Source organism: Penicillium argentinense, assembly GCF_028826775.1.
Source record: "Penicillium argentinense strain IBT 30761 chromosome Unknown utg000002l_segment0_segment0, whole genome shotgun sequence".
In the NCBI taxonomy this organism is placed as follows: domain Eukaryota; kingdom Fungi; phylum Ascomycota; class Eurotiomycetes; order Eurotiales; family Aspergillaceae; genus Penicillium; species Penicillium argentinense.
In genome coordinates this window covers 1,045,084-1,064,922 of record NW_026622661.1, presented here as the reverse complement: position 1 = coordinate 1,064,922, position 19,839 = coordinate 1,045,084, and the positions used below count along the sequence as shown (strand labels likewise).

General features: G+C 45.0%; 3 protein-coding genes across 3 annotated transcripts; 1 reads left to right on the top strand and 2 right to left on the bottom strand.

Annotated features, from left to right (window-relative positions):
* Positions 1–12,920: 12,920 nt before the first annotated feature.
* N7532_001262 (rRNA-processing FCF1 family protein) lies at positions 12,921–13,668 on the top strand (the record flags this gene model as incomplete). The annotated part of the gene is made up of 4 exons (XM_056613756.1): positions 12,921–12,991; positions 13,046–13,111; positions 13,167–13,529; positions 13,587–13,668. 4 exons carry the CDS (start codon positions 12,921–12,923, stop codon positions 13,666–13,668), a joined length of 582 nt encoding a protein of 193 aa, XP_056478797.1.
* Positions 13,669–14,245: 577 nt separating this feature from the next.
* On the bottom strand, positions 14,246–16,015 carry N7532_001261 (uncharacterized protein; the record flags this gene model as incomplete). The annotated part of the gene is made up of 2 exons (XM_056613755.1): positions 14,246–15,704; positions 15,756–16,015. The coding sequence occupies 2 exons, from the start codon at positions 16,013–16,015 to the stop codon at positions 14,246–14,248; spliced, it is 1,719 nt and encodes a 572-aa protein (XP_056478796.1).
* A 304-nt stretch (positions 16,016–16,319) lies between these two features.
* On the bottom strand, positions 16,320–19,709 carry N7532_001260 (rRNA-processing protein UTP21; the record flags this gene model as incomplete). Its single annotated transcript, XM_056613754.1, has 5 exons — positions 16,320–16,925; positions 16,984–17,622; positions 17,687–17,938; positions 18,012–19,502; positions 19,593–19,709. The coding sequence occupies 5 exons, from the start codon at positions 19,707–19,709 to the stop codon at positions 16,320–16,322; spliced, it is 3,105 nt and encodes a 1,034-aa protein (XP_056478795.1).
* Between the last annotated feature and the right edge of the window lie 130 nt (positions 19,710–19,839).

The following is a 19,839-nucleotide window of genomic DNA, read 5'->3' as shown; positions in this document are numbered from 1 at the left end:
TAGAAATTGGTTTTACAAATCCTAATTAGTAAAGTTATATAGATATACTTAACTGAATATCTAAGATCTCTATAATAATTTAGATAGGAAAAAGTATTTTCTATAGCTAAAAAGTGAAGAATTAAGAATCTATTGTAGAGATTTTGATTTTAGAATTAATAATTTCTCCCTGAGAAAGAAATTATTAGGAATTCTTCTTTTTTGATCAATTATTACAAAAGACTAAAACTATATACAATAATTAAGGAGAGAAAGATTTCTTAAAAATAAGATGCTCTCTAAATCCTCTATTTTTCAAAGCTATGTATTTATTAGTAGTTTATATATAACTTACTACTATGTAATTCTAGTAATTGAGAGTATTAGAATAATATAATATTTTTCAAGTTTTATAACTTATCCTCTTATATAGTATATTACTGTCGGGAAATCACACGTGATTACCTTTGGGGGTGACGGCTGATAGTTCATCCGAAGTTCTGAATACTGAACCTTCCCTATGAGTGGCGTCCAATATAATCACGTGTGGTTTCCCGACAGATAACTATATCATCTTCATATATTACTAGTTATTCTTAAATATTAAGTGTTAAAGAACAAAAAATTTCTTTCTCTTAAATCCCTTTCACTAACGTATTTCCCGGCTGACCTGGACACTTAACTCAAAAACGCATCTCGATTTCTACATCCTCCGCTTCGACCACCAACCATGCCACCAAAACGCTCTGAATCCTGGCCGAAATCGGCTAATCAGGAAGGCAAAATACTATTAGCCCTCCAGGATTTAAAAGACGGTCGCATCAAATCTCTTCGCGCAGCAGCGAAGTTATACGAAATACCGCTCTCAACACTACGTACGCGCGCCCACGGTCAAACCTCACGCGCTGAGAAACGCGCATCCGGTCATAAATTGACCCAGTATGAAGAGGATTCGCTTACTGAGTGGATTATCTATATGGATTCGCGTGGAGCAGCGCCTAGGCCATCTACTGTGCGAGATATGGCTAATATCCTACTAGCCACGCGCGGTAATAACCCTCTGGCTACTGGAAGCAAGAATTGCCCATCAACCTTTATTCAAAGGCGCGATGAGATTCGCACACGCTTCTCAAGAAGATACGGCTATCAGCGCGCTCTAAATGAAGACCCGAAATCGCTTCGAGAGTGTTTTCCTACCGTACCACGCGTTATCGATGAGAAGGGTATTCAAGCAGAGGATATCTACAACTTTGATGAGACAGGATTCGCGATGGGTCTTATTTCAGCGCAGAAGGTGGTCACGCGAGCAGAATACTACGGTCGGCGATCTATCCTCCAACCAGGAAATCGCGAATGGAGGTTTCGAAGAACGGTCGGACCACCAATGAGATTGGCCTTCGCTGGCTACAAAAGCTATTTGTTCCATCAACGAATTCGCGTGTCCGAGGTAGATATCTGCTATTAATTCTTGACGGCCACGGTAGCCATCTTACACCTCAATTCGATCGAATCTGCGCAGAAAACGATATTATACCGCTTTGTATGCCTTCGCATTCCTCGCATCTACTACAAACGCTTGATGTTGGATGTTTTGCTGTGCTTCAACGCGCGTACGGTCGCTTCGTGAGCGATCTAGCGCGTGTTCCATATAACCACATCGATAAGCTCTTTTCTCGCCGATTACCCCCAAGCGCGTATTGAGGCGTTTCAATCTCAGACTATTCGAAATAGCTTGCTGCTACTGGTCTTACTCCAATTAACCCAGAGCGTGTGCTTTCAAAGCTAAATATCTCGCTCTGAACGCCAACACCACCAGGAAGCCGGCTAAGCAGCGGATCTAGCCAGTTCACACCAAAAACGCCAAAGACCGTCGATCAATTACAAAAGCAAGCTTCGATGTTTAATGAACTTACTAAAGCAACGGTTAAGTAGCCCTCCGAGCCCATCAAAAATCATGCTAGATCAGATTATTAAAGGCCACTATATATCGCTACATAACACAGCGCTACTAGCGCAAGAAGTCACGAATCTACGCGCAGCGAATGAGAAGAAACGCCAGCAACGCACACGGTCAAAGCGATAGATAGCACATGAAGGGGGCCTATCGGTTGAAGAGGGCCTACAGCTAGCTCAGCAGCTAGATCAACCAGTTGAAGTTGATAAGCTAGTATCGCATACGCAGGGCGAATTGCCTATTCAGCCAGGTCAGGTACCTTTAATTCAATTTAGGAGTTTTGTAATTCAAAATTGTCTAATAGGGGTAGGTGTCCAGGACGGCTGGGTGTCCAGTCCAGGTCGGCCGGGAATTCGTTATTATGTATTTATTCAGATATCCAATACCAATTAATCTAATAGTTATATTCTCTATTAAGCATGAAAATTAGTAAAATAGAAAACAAAATTTTTGGGGTCTATATTAAATTATTAATAATTCGAAGATAGAAAGAGAAGGATAAAAAAAAGACCAAAACATACAACAGCAGGGATTCGCATGTGGTCACCCACCATACTACTAACCTGCCGGCGTGTGGTTTAAGTACGGCTGAGCGGACGGGAAGCCCTGTTCTCCACACCCTATGGTCGTATGTACTAAGGATACCCTGAAAAGAAAATATATCTTTACAAGCATCAACAACTTATGAAAACTGAGCAACATGTGCTGCAGCATCGTAACCTTGGATAGTACCAAATTTTGTGGGTTCTGTCTGAATACCTGAGCACTTATATACACCCCTGGTTCGCGTATCCTTTCTTATAGGTGCAGGCATTTCGATGCTGCGTTTTGGGTGCTTCTGGTCGTCCTCATGGTGGCACCAAGCCCATAGTTTCGGAGCCGCAGTAGGGATGATTGGCCAGCTGATGACCGGACTCAACCTTTAATTTCGCACTGGGAATACTACTATTATTATTAATTTAGTAAGACTTCATATCTTATCTCTACAACATCTCTTTAGTCTTTATAGACAATAATTTTAATAATAATTTTAACAATAATTTAATATCTTTTACTTAGTCTAATCCTTGCAATAAAATTTAATAGTAACACGATTTTGTTGAGGTTCCAGGATAAGGCACCGAATTGATGCCTCATTCCCAACCTCTGGCGCCATGCCTGTTCAGGGAAACCGGAGACACTTAGCTTGATATGCGCTTCAAGCGCTCTTGCCGCCATTATATTCTACATTCGGGAGATCTTCATGGAAGAACCCCGATCGAGATCGATTATGAGGGGTTTACTACCGTCAGGGGCTTGCCGCCCGTTCAGGGATAAATACCCCCAGAATCGCATGTAGACTTGTCTAGTTTAATACAACACCATCAAGTCAAAAGTTCTGCCAATTCATTAAGGTCCATTTGTCTAGCAGACCCTCATTCTATATTCAGTGCTTCGTCGTAGCCCATCTCAACAGACTTGATATAATATTAATTTTAGATAATGATCTAAACGAAATAGATTAAATAAGTTAGACTACATCGTTACTGTTGTCCGAAAACCTAGTTAATATATAGTTTAGCTTAGAAAAAATATAACAGAACATCCAACTAGATAAAGATTATGTTCTTTCAAAACGACTAATAAATAGATAAGAAAGGGTATTCAATATTAATTAATAATAAAACATTTTAACATAGTTATCTTAGTATTTAACAATATATAATATCACTAAAACTTATAATTTAAAGAAGGTATTGGATTTATGTATTATTATATATTATTATACAATATTTCAATTAAATATTGTGCTAATAATATACTCTATTTATAATTCTAGATACATACTGTCAATAATAATAGTAATATAGAAGTAAATATACTCATTTTAGTCGAATTCAAACTAAATATTTGAGAGAATTACATAATATATATATTTCTTTAATTTAATTAGATGTACACTAGCTTCTAGGCTTATAACTCGGGAAGCGAGCCGCGCATGTAAGCCAGTCGCGCACCCACCCCAAAATGCGTCCATGAATTAGCACTTAATTCATTCAACCACCCACCATGCCACCAATTCGCGCCCGAAGGGTCTCCAAATTCAACAGAGTAAGAGGGTGGGATATTGTTGGAAATCAAAAGTAGTTCAACACCTGACTTCTAAGGCTATGATGTAATCCTGATCAGCTCACTGGGGAATAAGAGAGTTAGCTCGTGTGTAAAGGGGAAAGTACGAAATTTACCCCGCTTTCGCTTATATTGTTTGTCTGCTTGTTTGCTTCTATTTTGGTCTATTTATATGAGATTGATTCCAACGTTAGCTAGTTAGGCAGTTGAAGGTTCTCATCTCTGAATATTAGCTGTTCTCACCCATCTCATCTTTCCACGTCAATCGAGGTCCAGCACATGACTAAGACGAGTCATAGACCCCGATTGCTGACAGATATTATTAGCCATCCAGGCTATTAAAAATAAAAAGATATCCTCCGTTCGCAAAGTTGCGCGCATTTATGTGCCTGAAACTACACTTCGCGATCGTCGTCACGGCACCACAAATCGCGCGATTTCTCGCGCAAATTCGCATACATTAACGGAAATCAAAGAGGAATCGCTTCAAAAATGGATACTCTCTTTAGATGATCGCGGAGCAGCACCCCGGCCTTCTACTGTACGCCAAACTGCGAATCTTCTTCTCGCGGCCCGCGGAACTACACCAGTTCAAACCGTCGGAGAAAAATGGGTTTATAACTTCGTAAAACGATACCCAAGCCTATCATCCCGATTCTCAAGGCGTTATAATTACGAACGTGAGAAGTGCGAAGATCCAAAAATCATTAGGGAGTGGTTTGATCTTGTTCAAAAAACCATTCTTCAATACGGCATCGATCCCGACGATATTTATAACTTCGATGAGACTGGTTTCGCGATGGGATTAACAACGACCGCGAAGGTTATCTCGAGGGCTGAATAGTACGGTTGGCGATCGCTTTTACAGCCCGGAAATCGTGAGTGGGTGACTGTAATCGAGTGTACGAATGCTTCAGGGTGGGCGCTCCCTCCGTGTGTGATTTTTAAAGGCAAAGTTTTGATCGAGGGGTTGGTTCGATAATCTTCCGATAGACTGGAGATTCGAGGTTAGTCCGAATGGCTGGACTTCCGATGAGATCGGCCTTCGTTGGCTCGAAAAGCTCTTTATTCCGTCGACTTCTTCGCGGGTGAAGGGAAAGTATCGACTTTTGATACTCGATGGTCACGGAAGCCATTTGACTCCGAAATTCGATGAACTTTGTGAAAAAAGCGATATTATACCAATCTGTATGCCTGCGCACTCGTCTCACCTTTTACAACCACTCGATATCGGCTGTTTTGCGGTGTTAAAGCGCTCGTACGGTCGGATAGTTGAAACGAAAATGCGGAACGCAATCAACCATATCGACAAACTTGATTTCCTCGAGGCTTATCCTTCCGCACGAAACGAAGACTTTCGCTCCGATACTATTATAAATAGCTTCAGAGCAGCTGGTTTGGTACCTGTTTCACTCGATCAAGTCATCTTAAAGCTTGATATTTGTCTTCGAACCCCGACCCCCCCCCCCCCCCGAGCCGGGATAGCGAATCAAGCCAGAATTGTACACCAAAACCCCTTTTACCGATAAACAAACAAGTACGTCGGCAAGCTTCATCAATCAAAGCTTTACTTCGTACGGGGTCTCGAAGTCCACAAAGCCCATCAGATCGAGCGTTAAGCCAGCTTATTAAAGGCTGCCAACTTTCGATGCAGAGCGCTACTGTCAGCATTCGCTGGTATACGATGGCAAAAGCAAGCTGACTGATGCTAAATCATATAACCAGGAATGTGTGGAAGAAGAAGAAGAGTGAGATCCGTCAAAGAGATAGAACTGTCTCCTTAACTAATAATGTAAACTAAGTAGATATATATAGACCGAAAATAGAACAAATAGTGCAAACAAAATATGCAGTGAAAAGGGGCACGAACAAGTTCGATACATTAAACGCCATGCATCTAATGTGGCTTCAATATATTGGACGCCACTCATAGGGAAGATTCAGTATTCAGAACTTCGGATGAATTATCGGCCGTCACTCCCAAGGGTAATCACGTGTGATTTCCCGACAATATTTATATTGTCCCACTATTTTAACATATTTAATAGAAATTTTGATAACTATTAGTATAAAAGCTCTTAGATTATTAAAATAGAATATAATAAATTAATCTAATCTTATACGTTCAGTATATGATAACGAGAGAAAATATAATTTCATAAGTTCATTGTTTGATTTTGAAAAAAATAGGTTTATGCAATTAGAATCTCTTAAGATTGATATATTTCAATTGGGAAATTTAGTAAGGAAGTACCTTTACCCATAACTATACGATAAGATTGCTAAAAGTGTAGAGAAATATATTAAAAAAATTAAATACAATATTAAGTTTACATCTAGAGATGATCTCATAGTTAATTTAGAGATATTTAGGACATAATTAAGAGATTTGAAAATATCAAGTATAGGAATATGGTAGACATTTCAAACTCTTAGTAATATTTGTAATTATGAAAATAATGCCTATACACTAGTATTATAATCCCTAGAGAGAGATATTTTTTTACTATAAATGCTTTAATTCAATAAATTATAATTCCTCATCTTAATCCCATTAGCTTAATCAATTTCTTAACTAAACTAAACCATAATTATTTAAAGTAATCAAAATGAAAATATTAACTATTATTTCTAATTATCACAATTCTATAAAAAAAATATTTTTCATATTTAGTATATCAAAAATTGTCAAATTCTTTTTCATATATTTGAATCATCTCTCTCAAGAGGTTGAGAAAATATATAAAGGAAATTATAATTGTAGAGGTTGTTTTTGATAGATTAATATAATTTTAAAATATTATATCATAAACTTTAGAATTATATCTATAACGTAACCCACAAGCGAATGATACACCCAAGCGGGTGAAACACCCACCAGAAATCGCGTATTCCTTCCTACCTACCTTCTTCAGCTACCAACCATGCCAACAAATCGCTCGCGATCCTCACAGGATTCGATACAGCAAGAGGGCAGAATCCTACTAGCCCTCCAGGATGTCAAAAATGGCCGACCCAAATCGATTCGCGCAGCTGCTAGGCTATATGGCGTATCCTATGCAACCTTATCCCGGCGGGCGAAGGGGATAACCTCACGCGTCGACATACGCGCAAATTCGCATAAATTGACCCAATTAGAAGAGGATTCGCTTGTTGAATGGGTCTTCTCTATGGATTCGCGTGGAGCAGCGCCTAGGCCCGCTACTGTACGAGAAATGGCCAATGTCCTTCTTGCAGCGCGTGGATCGACTCCCCCTTTGACCGTCGGTCAGAATTGGGTATCAAACTTCGTTAAACGTCGTGAGGAACTTCGTACACGCTTCTCGAGACGCTACGATTATCAACGTGCCCTAAACGAAAACCCAAAATCGTTACGAGAGTGGTTTACTACTATGCAACGCGAGATTAATGAGAATGGGATTCAACCAGAGGTTATCTACAACTTTGATGAGATTGGATTCGCGCTGGGCCTTATATCAGCGCAAAAAGTAATTACTCGAGCTGAATACTACGGTCGGCGATCAGTTTTACAACCAGGAAATCGGGAATGGGTCACAGTAATCGAAGCAATTTGCGCTAATGGTTTTTCGCTACCTCCATGTGTGATATTCAAGGGCCAGATTTACGAATCCTGGTTCGATAACTTACCGCAAGATTGGCGATTCGAGGTCTCAAATAACGGGTGGGCTACTGATGGAATTGGCCTTCGCTGGCTACAAAAGCTGTTTATTCCATCAACAAATTCGCGTATACGAGGGAAATATCGGCTATTGATCCTTGACGGCCACGGGAGCCATCTTACACCTCAATTCGATCGAATCTGCAAAGAAAACAATAGTATACCACTTTGTATGCCTGCACATTCCTCACATCTGCTACAACCGCTTGATGTTGGATGTTTTGCTGTGCTTAACCGCGCGTACGGCCGCTTCGTGAGCGATCTAGCACGCGTTGGATACAACCATATCGATAAACTCGCAGATTACCCTCGGGCGCATGTGGAGGCCTTTCAACCACACATTATTCAAAGTAGCTTCGCTGCTACTGGTCTTGTTCCAATTGACCCAGAACGGGTGCTTTCAAAACTCAGCATTTCACTTCGAAGGCCAACACCACCGAGTAGCCGGCCAAGCAGCAGATCCAGCCAATTAACACCAAAAACGCCTAAAACTGCCGTTCAACTAAATAAGCAAGCTTCGATACTTAAGGAACTACTAAAGCAATGGTCAAATAGCCCTCCGACACCGTCAAAAATCATACTAGATCGGATTATCAAAGGCCACTATCAATCGCTACATGACACAGCACTACTAGCGCAGCAAATCGCCAATCTACGCGCAGTGAATGGGAAGAAACGCACTCGATCTAATCGGCAGATAGCACATAAAGGGGGCCTAACAGTTAAAGAGGGCTTACAGCTGGCTCAGCAGCAAAATCTGCAAGTAGAAGGTGAAGGCAGTGTCGCATGCGCAGAACGATCTGCCTATCCAGCCGGATCAGCCAGCCATGATGGCTCTGCCAAGGTGTAGTAGATGCAGGGAAATTGGCCACAGGATTAATTCATGTAAAAATCGCTATATTTAAACAAATTTATGCGTTTTGGTTGGAAGGCCTCCAATTGGAAAAGTCGAGTCGGGCAAAGTTGTCAGCTCGACCGTGGATTACGTTACTTTCTCTTATACATGTTCTGTATGCGGAACAATATATTCAGGTTTCAACCTATCCCTCAAGGTAATATTTTGAATGTCTGCTCTATATGTTATTGTGCAGTTGACTAATTTGTATTAGAATGCTACTCATTCAATTAACTAAAAGTGGTTTGTATAATGCCTGTCTGTCAGTTTGTAGGATTTGACCGTATCAGAACAGAAATTTATTTTGACCTGACATATATCTACACCTCAATTTGGTCAAAATACACTACTCCAACAGAATATTCCTAACATACGAAACATAAGAAATTGAAGCATATAGTAATTCCGGACTTGCTTTACAATTTAGTATTAATTAGAAATGAATCTTTCCCTACATGGCTGTCTAAAGGCCTTGAGAAGTTGAATTTGCACCGTCGGGTTTTGCATTTCAGCTCAAATAGGCTAGTTAGTAATTTCAGCTGAAAATAGACTGAACCTCTAGAACCTCCGATTAGCCATTCAATTGACCAATCATTATGATCCAAGTTCTACATGAAGGTGGAGTATAGTAGATGATCTATCAACTCTTCCCCTCTGAACCTGGAAATTAGATACAAGGTAGAGCCCCCTGAATTTTGAAAGCGCCTGTGAGGAAAAGTGAGTGTTCTATGGTCTCTCTCTCCCTTTACTTCAGTCTCTCCTTCATCCTTCATGCGTTCCACATCGTGATCATGTCACAGTTTTCTGATACATTTGCTTCATCTCTTTATGATGGAGCTCTCTCAGACTATCTGGAACCCCTTGCTGATAATCTATCAACGCAGCTCCTCTCTCCTATCCCTTCCGGAAGCCAACGAAATCTTCAGACCTCCTTGAATCCACCAATTGCCCCTGGATGCCTTACTCGTGTCAAACCTGACCGGATCAATTCATATATTCTTTATGATACAGCTATGGATGGTGAATTCATGAAGTGGTGGATATGAACTGATTGTGGGAAAACCAAAAAAGTTCAATGGGATGCAAGACGGGAAGCAAATTGCTGGAATAGCTTTGACCAAGTTGCATGAGAGAGAGATGGGAAGCCTGGGACAATGTGCAAGCAATGTCGGAAGGTAAGCAATGTCGGAGGGTTCTTGCTCATCATGCATGGGCTAATGGAGGAAATCCATCAATGGCTAAGCATCCAGGAGGGCCTGGATGTCAGAAACCTGCTAAGGCAGGAGGGAGAAGACCGATTATTAAGGCTGCAATGGAGCATGCTGTATGTTCTTCAATTAACCTTTATTCTAGGCACAACAATCACCACCGATTCGATATCAGCAGCATATTTGGCAGGAAAAGCTTGCTACATTGCTTGCAGTTTCACATCTACCATTTCTCTTTCTTGAACACTCTGGGTTTCATGATGCAATCTCCTTTCCTCAACTTGCCTCTACAATACCGGAAATCCCCTCTGCAAAAGTTATGCGACGGCAGCTTCAAGAGATTGATCATGGAAAGCAGAAAAATATTCTACAAACACTTCCCTCTAGTGCTAAGCTATCAACTGCACTGGACTGCTGGACATCACCATTTAAACAATCATCCATGGCTGTTACTGGCTACTTTCTTGTTTAAGAGTGGCAATACGGAGAGGCATTACTTGGATTTAAGCCAATTCGAGGATCACATACAGGTGTAAGTCTCAGTCAGGTGCTATTCAAACTACTGCAAGAGCATGAGATTGAAGATCGGGTGCTTTCAGTAACAACCGATAATGCATCTAACAACAAGACTTTGATCACTAGCTTCCAGGAAGCGCTTAACACACTTGAATCAGAGTATAAAGCTACTGTCATTCGTGTTCCCTGTATGGTACAAGTGATACAGCTGAGCCTCAAACATCTTCTTGGGAATATGAAGGCTATTCCAAAGAATGATTAGCTGAACAGGAATGGTCTGGTGATCGGGTGAACACACTTCGAGCACGACAAAAGAGAGATACCGTGGACACCCTATCTAGTACTTCCACTTGTCTATTGACTAGGTTCGAAATCTTGCTGTGTATATTAATGCAATTGCTCAGCGTCGTGAAGCATTTGGAAATTTTCAAAATGAAGAGCCAAAGCTTGTTCCAATTCAGGACATCGCTATCCGATGGAACTCAACCCCTTTTCATGCTTGCACGTGCAAAGAAGTTACAGAAAGCCTTTAATGAATTCTGTGAACACTATGATCAAGAGCATTTTGCTCTAAGTCCTGAGCAATGGCGACAGATTGATTATCTGCTCTTTATTCTTCGATCTTTTCACAAATTCACAAAGCTCCTCTCACGAACAAAGGGTATCACAGTTCATATTGTATTCAAGATATACAATAAGCTCCTTGAATACCTTGAAAAAGCAATTGCTAAACTCCAGCGCAAGAAGGTCCCCTGGAAAAAGGTCATGCTTCGATCTCTTGAGATGGCAATGAAAAAACTTTCAGATTACTACAAGGACACTGATAGAATTGATGGCTATCTCTATGCAATTGGCACCATCCTTTCTCCGCCAGACAAGATGCAATTCTTTTCATCATCGGACTTAGATCCAGATCCAGATGACCCTGATTCTAACTACAGAGAGAAATATCGCGAGAGCATTGAGGGCTAGGTTCAATTGTACTCTGAGTCTGGGATTGAGGAAAATATGTCTATACATCAGCCTTTGAAGACTCGCAATCTCACTGAGCTTGAATTACCATGTGCACTGGATGATTCACAACAGTCACAGCTCTTCCAGGCACAAAAGCCTGATGAGATTACAAGATACCTCAACAGTGGTAAGTCTATCTATCTGGATTCTAGTCCGTGCTAACTTTCAAATATAGCAACTGTCCCTAATACCAATCCTCGTATCTGGTGGAAAGAGAATGAATATGAATTTCCTGTGATGACACGACTTGCACGAGATGTTCTCTCTATTCCAGCAAGCGGTGCTGGAGTAGAGCGACTTTTCAACTCAGCAAGAGGTATTTGCCATTATCACCGAGGCTCTCTAAAACCTGATACTATACAAGACCTTATGATACATTTGTGTGTATCTCGATTTGAGGTTCAGGAAGCAGAAAAAAAGATACTCTCTGAATATCTCTCTGTTCAAGAGATCGAGGCAGCACATGAAGATAAAGCTTCACAGCCGCCTTCATATTATCTCATCAGTGATAATGAAGAGAGTGACGAGAGATCTACACAAGCTCAGGCTGAGGAATCTACTCAGGATAGCAGGGCCCCCTGTCCTGTCTGCAAAGGCACTGGGCAAGAGGCCACAGAGAAGTATTGGTGAAGACCGAGAGCAAGAGGCTGCGGTTGAGAATGATGTAAATGATTATGGCGAGGAAGTTGATCTTCCAGACACCCAGCATCGTGTATCTGGTAGAGTTCGTAAGCGTTCAAGGTTGCTTGATGAATATGAAACTACAAACATGTAGCATATATTGTATAATAGAATGCTTACAATGCTTTTTCCTGATGCAAAATTCATCTGAATAATTCTGGAACAGCGCGTAATTACAAAGGTCACGTGCTCAGGATATAGAATCCGATTCCCAGGGGTGCAGGACACGTGACAGCTCAGACTATCGTAGGATGGGATATCCTATCAGAAAATTGGATCGGAGCACACTGAGGAATAGGACCCGATCCTAGCGGGAAATAGGAAGGACTAGATATATAAGGACACTCCTTTACGCAGATGTATTTAGTTCCTCGCGATCAATTGCACATTGTTACTTGGATATACCATTGATTCTATCTTCACTGTTCGACCAAGCCAAACATCCTACAAGTAGGGGAGCTCTTCGGACTGACCTACTTGGCGCTCTACCTGGCACATCCTTCGAAGTTGCTCAACAGGACCCGAGTCCGTGTCAGACTTAGCATAGCAACGGTACGGTTGCGAGTCAGAAGTTAAAGGATTGATCGAGTGGTGTTCAGAGGGCCATTTCTGGCTACACTGGCACATATCGTTATGTACCGATTTACAACTGGTAAGTTGTTGACCAACGTTTGACCACTCACTGTGACCAGATAGCAACGCGTAACATTTCCCACCCGGAGTAGCGGAGCTGAGAACCTGGAGTGAAGGGACTCGAATAATGCTTGGCAAGAATGACTCAGCAATATGATAGCACCGATAAGCCAACAAAAATCTTCCCACAGCAACGACAGGACATCTGGATATATTACTTCAGCCTCCCACCTTTACTCCCTCGACATCACGATGGGAGTTCAAAAGAAATCTCGAAAGTTTGCACAAGCAAAGAGGGCAATCTCGCTCCGTGACAATCGCTTGTATGTCGTTATTTGACCCTGTTCATTTTCATCCACCACTGACTAAGGCCACAGGAAGGAGAATGCAAAGAAGGAGGAGGATAAGCGCAGAACCGGCAAAGATGACCTTGTTCGCGAAGCGTTCGTTCCGCCTTCCCCCGATCTTCTGAATCTGCTGCTGATGTGACACCTATAGGCCCCAGGTTCCGTCGTCCCTTTTCTTCCAGTACAACACCGCCTTGACACCTCCATACTCTGTACTGGTCGACACCAACTTCATTTCTCATACCATTCAGCACAAATTGGAAATCATTCCCACCATGATGGACTGCCTCTATGCCAAATGCACACCCGTCATCACTGACTGCGTGATTGCTGAATTGGAGAAACTTGGCCAGAAATACCGGTTGGCCCTTCGCGTTGCGAAAGATCCTCGGTTCGAGAGAATCAAATGCGACCACAAAGGAACCTATGCCGATGATTGTCTCGTTGATCGGATTATCAAGCACCGTGTGTATATTGTTGCGACGAATGATCGTGACCTTAAGCGACGGATTCGGTAGGTTGCTCGCTTTCCCACCTCCCCAAACCCGCATCCAGCTGACTTTTCAAATAGTAAAATTCCCGGTGCCCCGATTATGAGTGTGGCGCGAGGCAAATACGTGATTGAACGTCTCCCCGATGCCCCCGAAAAGTGATCAGGTTCTCCTGTTCTATTAATTGCGACCCCGCCCCTTTGCACAACTCGGATCACCCCGATCACCCCGATCTTCCGGGGCGTCAGCATATAGGGGCTTTGGAAATGCCCTGGTTGGAAATCTTGGACTTAGGCACTTTGCGCACTTATGGGCTGGCGCAGACTCCCATATTGAATTGATGGTGCCCTATCTCCTTGTGCTCCAATATGTGGTTCTGGCCGCCGGATATTCAACTCATATCGCGCTGCCCCCCTCCGATCCTCTGCGAAGGATCTTAGCTGTGTCAAGAATAAGCTCCACGGCCATATGAGGACCATGGTAGCCACCTACACGTGCACCTCTTAAGGAGGTACCGTGGCATCGGATCAAACGCCTGGTAAGGATTATCGATTGGCACCAACTCCGTATTTGTACATAATCAAATTATATTTTAGTCAGCTAGTGATACAAAATGATATTTCTCACAGCCCAAACACGGGGTTCCCATCCCAAAAACATGGAAATTTCCTGATGATGAATAGTGATTACCCGACCAGATAGCTTAACGTTGCCGTAATGGGTGATACGCGAGTCCTTATTATCCATAGTGTCTGACCATCTGATGCACTGCTCGGCGGCGTGATTCTTTCTCAGAGAAATCCTGCGCAATACCATGCCGTGATCTCATGAGAATATACAAAGGAGGTAAGTCCACCAATAAACACCGATATTGCCCGAACTCGTCACTGTCGGCGTTTTTATGGAGGAGTTGCTTTAGCATACGGAGTGAATACAGAACAGCCTGTACCTGGGCAACAAGGTGGATCTCGGCCCATTCAGTGCCTTTGCCCATGAACCCGTTTCCCAGAAAGCACTCCAGCTGTTTGGCATTCGGGACAGTAGTTGCATTTGACGGGTCTCGGTAGATTTCTGCTAGAGCAAACAGAAACCAGAATCTTGGCATTGACTCGCAGTCAAACAAATCGCGAGCCACATCTAGCCGTTCTTGAAGAGACACGAGGTCAGAGACCACCGTTTTCTCACCGGCAAGGGTGACTGGTTCAGCAACAATCCTGCCTCCCCTGCGAACAAATTCATGGACGATTGAAAATCGCTGTAACATCGGGCGGCCGATATTATGGATACTATAGCCAAGAGATCTATAGATCCGGCCTTGTTCCCAGGCACACCGACGGGAATGGTCCTCGTTAAGTATTCCAAGATAAACGTGCGGTTGATCCATCACGCAGTAGGCGCCTGGCGATTCAAATTGCCAGAACAACTCTGACACTCTGGGATCTAGATGCCGAACAGATATTTGTTCGTTTGTAGCAGAATGATGATCTGGTTCATGTTGATATTCCCGCAGGAAATCGTAATACTCGACAGAATGATCTTTGGTATCATTTTCGGCTTTTGATCGGCGCAGAAGTTCATTGAACTGAATCTGGGGATGTCTTTTCAACTCATAAGCAAACAATTGGATGTTCCGAATCCCGAGCCGGTGTGACAGGCCGCAAGGATGAATCCTTTGTGCATGCAGTTCACGCCGAGCCGAATTCTCTGCATTGTCGATCATCTGCATCGAATTGAGAAAGACGACGGAGCCACCTGATCCGAGGTCATAAAGTAACAGGTCAGAATCGCTCGTTAGGATTGCTGAGCCTGTAGCCCTTGCGATACGAGCACATTCAACATCTGCCTCCCCCGGAACTATCACCGTAATATCAGCCCAGGGATACTCAGTGTCGGGGAGTAGAGTGGCATCGCGCGGAAATTCCTCCAGGGCTAGCTTTCGAGTCCATCGATGCAACAGGTCTTCAAGCACTGCAGACACCATGAAGGGATTCTCTGGCATGTTTTTCCAACGAGACGGAAGGCTGCGGCCCTGCCACAATCGCATTGGCTCGATCGATAACTCCTTGCGATACTGACGCGTTGAAGCAGTAACAGGCCGCCGGCGACATAGCTCAAGTTTGCTTCTGGACTTTTCCAGACGCGATAGCCTTGTTATACGCTTAGAAACAGGCAAAGCGCCATCGAAGCAAATTCTTTCTCTGGGCCAACATCAGAAATCATCAACTAGCATGCTCCGGGTTTGTGCTTACACTTTCACACCGACACTAGCCAGCTGCGATAGGAAGCTCACAACTCCCCGGCTGACCTCATTGCATGTCGGCTGTACATCCCAGATTTCGCAGGCCGGATCCATACAGGCCAGCAGGCGATGATAGACATGGTATACCAAACTCGGGCCATCAACCACCACAGAATTCAAGTAGCAGAGCTCGGTATTCTCCGAGTTCTGACCCAGAGAAACCGTTTCTGCATATGGAGTGAGATGCCTCGTTAGATGTGGTATGCCCATGACCCAGGGGTGCTAGAGGTTGGTAAAGAGGGGGTAACATAAAATGAAAAGCCGGAGGTTTATTGGCTTGTTGGCCTCATTAGTCAGACCGAAAGGAGGGTTCAACCCCATCAATTTCAAGTGTTCAAGTTAGTGTTCTACGAGAAATGATCCTGGAGTTTTGATTTTATATGCACAAATATATTGACATTTCACGTGAAACACACACACACACATATATATATACAGCCAATATATTCACCAGAATAATCAGAGAACGAAGAACAAAAAGCGAACAAACTGCACCATCCAATGTCAGTATCAACTATCGTGCAGACCGCAGGAAGCCCACGACGCCACGGCAATAGCCAACCAAACCAGCCAAGCGCTTCCCTTCCTGCTGTTGTTCATGGGCCCAGGCAGTCAGGGCTTTTTGGAGGAGGCGATACTCGGGCTCATTCCGGCGAGCACACAGCCCCACTGTATCGGCATGGATTTTCAGGAACACTGCCAACCAGGCATTAATCAATTCAAAGTCCTTTCTTTGCTTGAGACGCGCGGTCAAAGCATCGATGAAGCTAGCCAGTTCTGAGAAGCCGCTCCGCACGCGAGGATCCAGTGATCGGATCTCCAGGTCAGCCCGGGCGGGAGAGAGGGACTTGAGGTGCTCGACGAGAGGATTGAAATCACCAGAACGGTGACCCGACTCCAAGAATTGCGTAATGGCAGAATTGGAGCCTGTACCGGCGGATTGCATCTTAGAAAGCCGGGATCGTTCTGCGTCGGCATTCTCAGTAAGCTTGCCAAGTTCGGCGGCCTCGGAGGCGCCCTTTGTGCTATTTGCCTGAGGATCGAGTTTGCCAAGAAGAGAGGGGAGGAAGAACGGTGCTTTCTCTGGGGCCTTGGGGGCCTCCTTTGGCCGATTACGCTCCTGGAGTCGAGGTTAATCATCAATATCTCATGGATGGGACATAGCATTCGACACGAACCTTGATAGCGTCCAGGTGAAGAAGTCCCTGCCACCTGCTTCGAGGGACCAGACTGAGAGTCATCATATCCTGGCGCAGTTGTTCGGTAGTCGAAACGGGTCCATCCGTCTCATCCTGCTCCGGAGCATCTACAAACGCTGCTTCAACCAGTCCGGCGCCACTCTCGCCAGAGGTAGTGGGCACACCCACATCTTCAATCACGTCTTCATCGAGATTCTTCGTAGACACGGGCATAAAAAGTCTGCGGTTACTCCAGAGACTGACGCCGATGCCCCCCGCATGTGCAGTTGCGAGGAATTCCCCGGTAGAGGGCATAGCCAGGGAAACGCAGGTGCTGGACACCCGGAATATGTCAATGAGGTGTCCAGTAGGCAAATCCCACACTCGCACCACCGAGTCCATCGACGCCGCAATAATCCATCGTCCATCGTTGGAAAAGATGAAGTCATTTACTTGTCCGACACACCCCCAGAACTCTCGTACGAGCTTCCTGGTCTCGATGTCAACCACACGGATCGAGAGGTCGTCACAGCTGAAAGCGACTAGCTCGCTCGCCTTGCTGTAGCGAAGGCCAGTGACTGCAGCCATGGGATACCAGTCTAATTCGTCGATCAAAGACCCAGAAAGCAAATCCCAGAACTATAAGACAACCAAAAAAAGTCAGTAAAAGTCTATAATATACCATATCAAAGGAAAACTGTACCTTGACCTTGCCATCCAACCCGCAACTGATCACCGTCCGGTTGAGATTGTCAACCATCAGACCAGTCACAGCTTTGGTATGTTTGGCGTCTTGTGTATAAATACTTGCACCGTGAAGCCTCGAGGAGCGAGACTTGGGCGAGCGAGACGGGAAGCTTTGACGATGCAGACCAGATTGCATATTGAACATATCGATAGAACCTCCTGCTGAACCCACGACTGCAAAGGTTCCGCATTGGGACATGGCGACGCTCTGCTCCCCCACAATCATACATCCTGTCAGTGATCACAGCGCTGCGAGGCTGGTCGAAAAGGAATCCACGTACCTTGACCTCAGTTCCATCACTCGTCACTAAAGCCCAGCGGCCAGCCTTCTTCCTACCCCAGAACCAAGTGCGGGCAAATTTATCTCCTCGATGGCCAGTGACGACGCTTTCCCACCCGGTCACGCTAGTGGTATCGGCACTACCACCCTTTGGATTGGACCATATGGGCCCGAAGGTCGTCGTGCTCATCCCTCCATCTCGGTTCAACGAGCAGGCCATGCAGGTAACCTCTGGCGCTTTCAATGTGTCCACCATAGGAGAGCCCGACTCGGTTGGCCCCAGTTTCTTGGCCTTGCGCTCCAAATTACCCTGCGATAGCTCGGAATGCTGGCTATCCTTTCGTAGGCTAAGCCCCCAGAGGCTGCAATCTTTACTCGCGCTAAGCAACCATTTCCCACCCGACTCGGAGCCGTCGGAGGCTGCGGGGAGGAAGTCGACAGCGCTGACTGCATCAGAATGACCGCCGCGGGAATGGAGGGGCCGAGGGGTGGGCGAGAAGGGAGTTTCGTCAAAGATCCATGTCTTGAGGGCATTGTCGTCTCCACTTGACACCAAGACGGGTTGCCCATCTAGGAACTCAACGCGATTAACGCCCATGCTAGACTCGTTGCTTGACACCCGATGAGCACCCCGAAGCACGCCAGATACACGGCCGCCATCGTTAAGATCCCACATGGTAATATCGCCGCTTCCACTGGCTGCGGTTGCCATGACGCCGGCCTTTCGGCCATCGTGTCCGGCACCCAGACCGTCGCTACGGAATGTGATAGATGTGACCGCTGGGATGCGGGCGGATGCAGTCCTCAAACTGAGAATTAACTGGCCCGAATTGACATTCTGGATTGACAAGGCGCCACCCTTGTGGGCGACGGCCAGGAGTGACAGCGCAGGAGTCGGCTGAAGCGCAGTGACTGGACCGGCGTTTGAAGACGGCGCCGGCAGAGTGTGGATGAGTTTTCCACTGCGCAGATTCCAAATATCAATCGCGCCATCATTGCGCCCAACAAAGATCTTGTTGAGGTATGTAGGCATGTTGCATAGGATTCTGGCATAGACTTGATCCTCGGACGTGCCTGGGGTTGACCGAGGACGGAGGCTGGCATAGTGTTCGTTCGTGCCCGTCTTCCACACCTCGAGCCCTCCTGCCCAGCAGCCCACAACCCATGAGCCAAACACAATTAATCGTTCGATGGGTGCACCAAGACTAGGGCTGTCAAGAGTCGCAACTCGCTTTCCACGCTTGAACACCCAGATGCCACCCGGTGACCGGGGCCGAAGGTGGCCCCAGGCGGCGAAGACCTTATCCTGCCACGCATAGGTTGCAGTGATAATCTCTGGCGTTTGCGGGCGCGTCAGGAAGGTTAGATTCAATCCTTTGCGCAGATCATACGTCTGCAGCGAATGACCAACGGAGGTGGTGATCTGGAAAGTCGATTTACCCAAGCGCACACTGGTGAAGGGGACGGGCGTCGGTGAAACAAGTCCAAGAGTCTTTAGAAGCGCGGTTAGTTAGCGAGCGAGTGAAAGTGCCAGGGTCTAGATCTTGGAGATCTAAACTCTCCATCTCAGCAGACGACATACCCGAAACGGTGCGAAAATTTTGGAACCCCCATGAGCCTTCGCCTGTTTGGCATCAGGTGCTCTCTTTTGCCTCTTTGCAAGAGGAAAGTCAAATTGATCATTGGCCATGGACGGCATTGCTGCGACTCGAAGGCGTCGAGGATGCGGAAAAGGCTGGGAGTTGGAGGTTGACGGGAAAATCCGAGAGGCCAAATGAAGGAGAAACTCCGGGCCGGGCTTCCACCTCAGCAAGGTGAAAAATAATGGA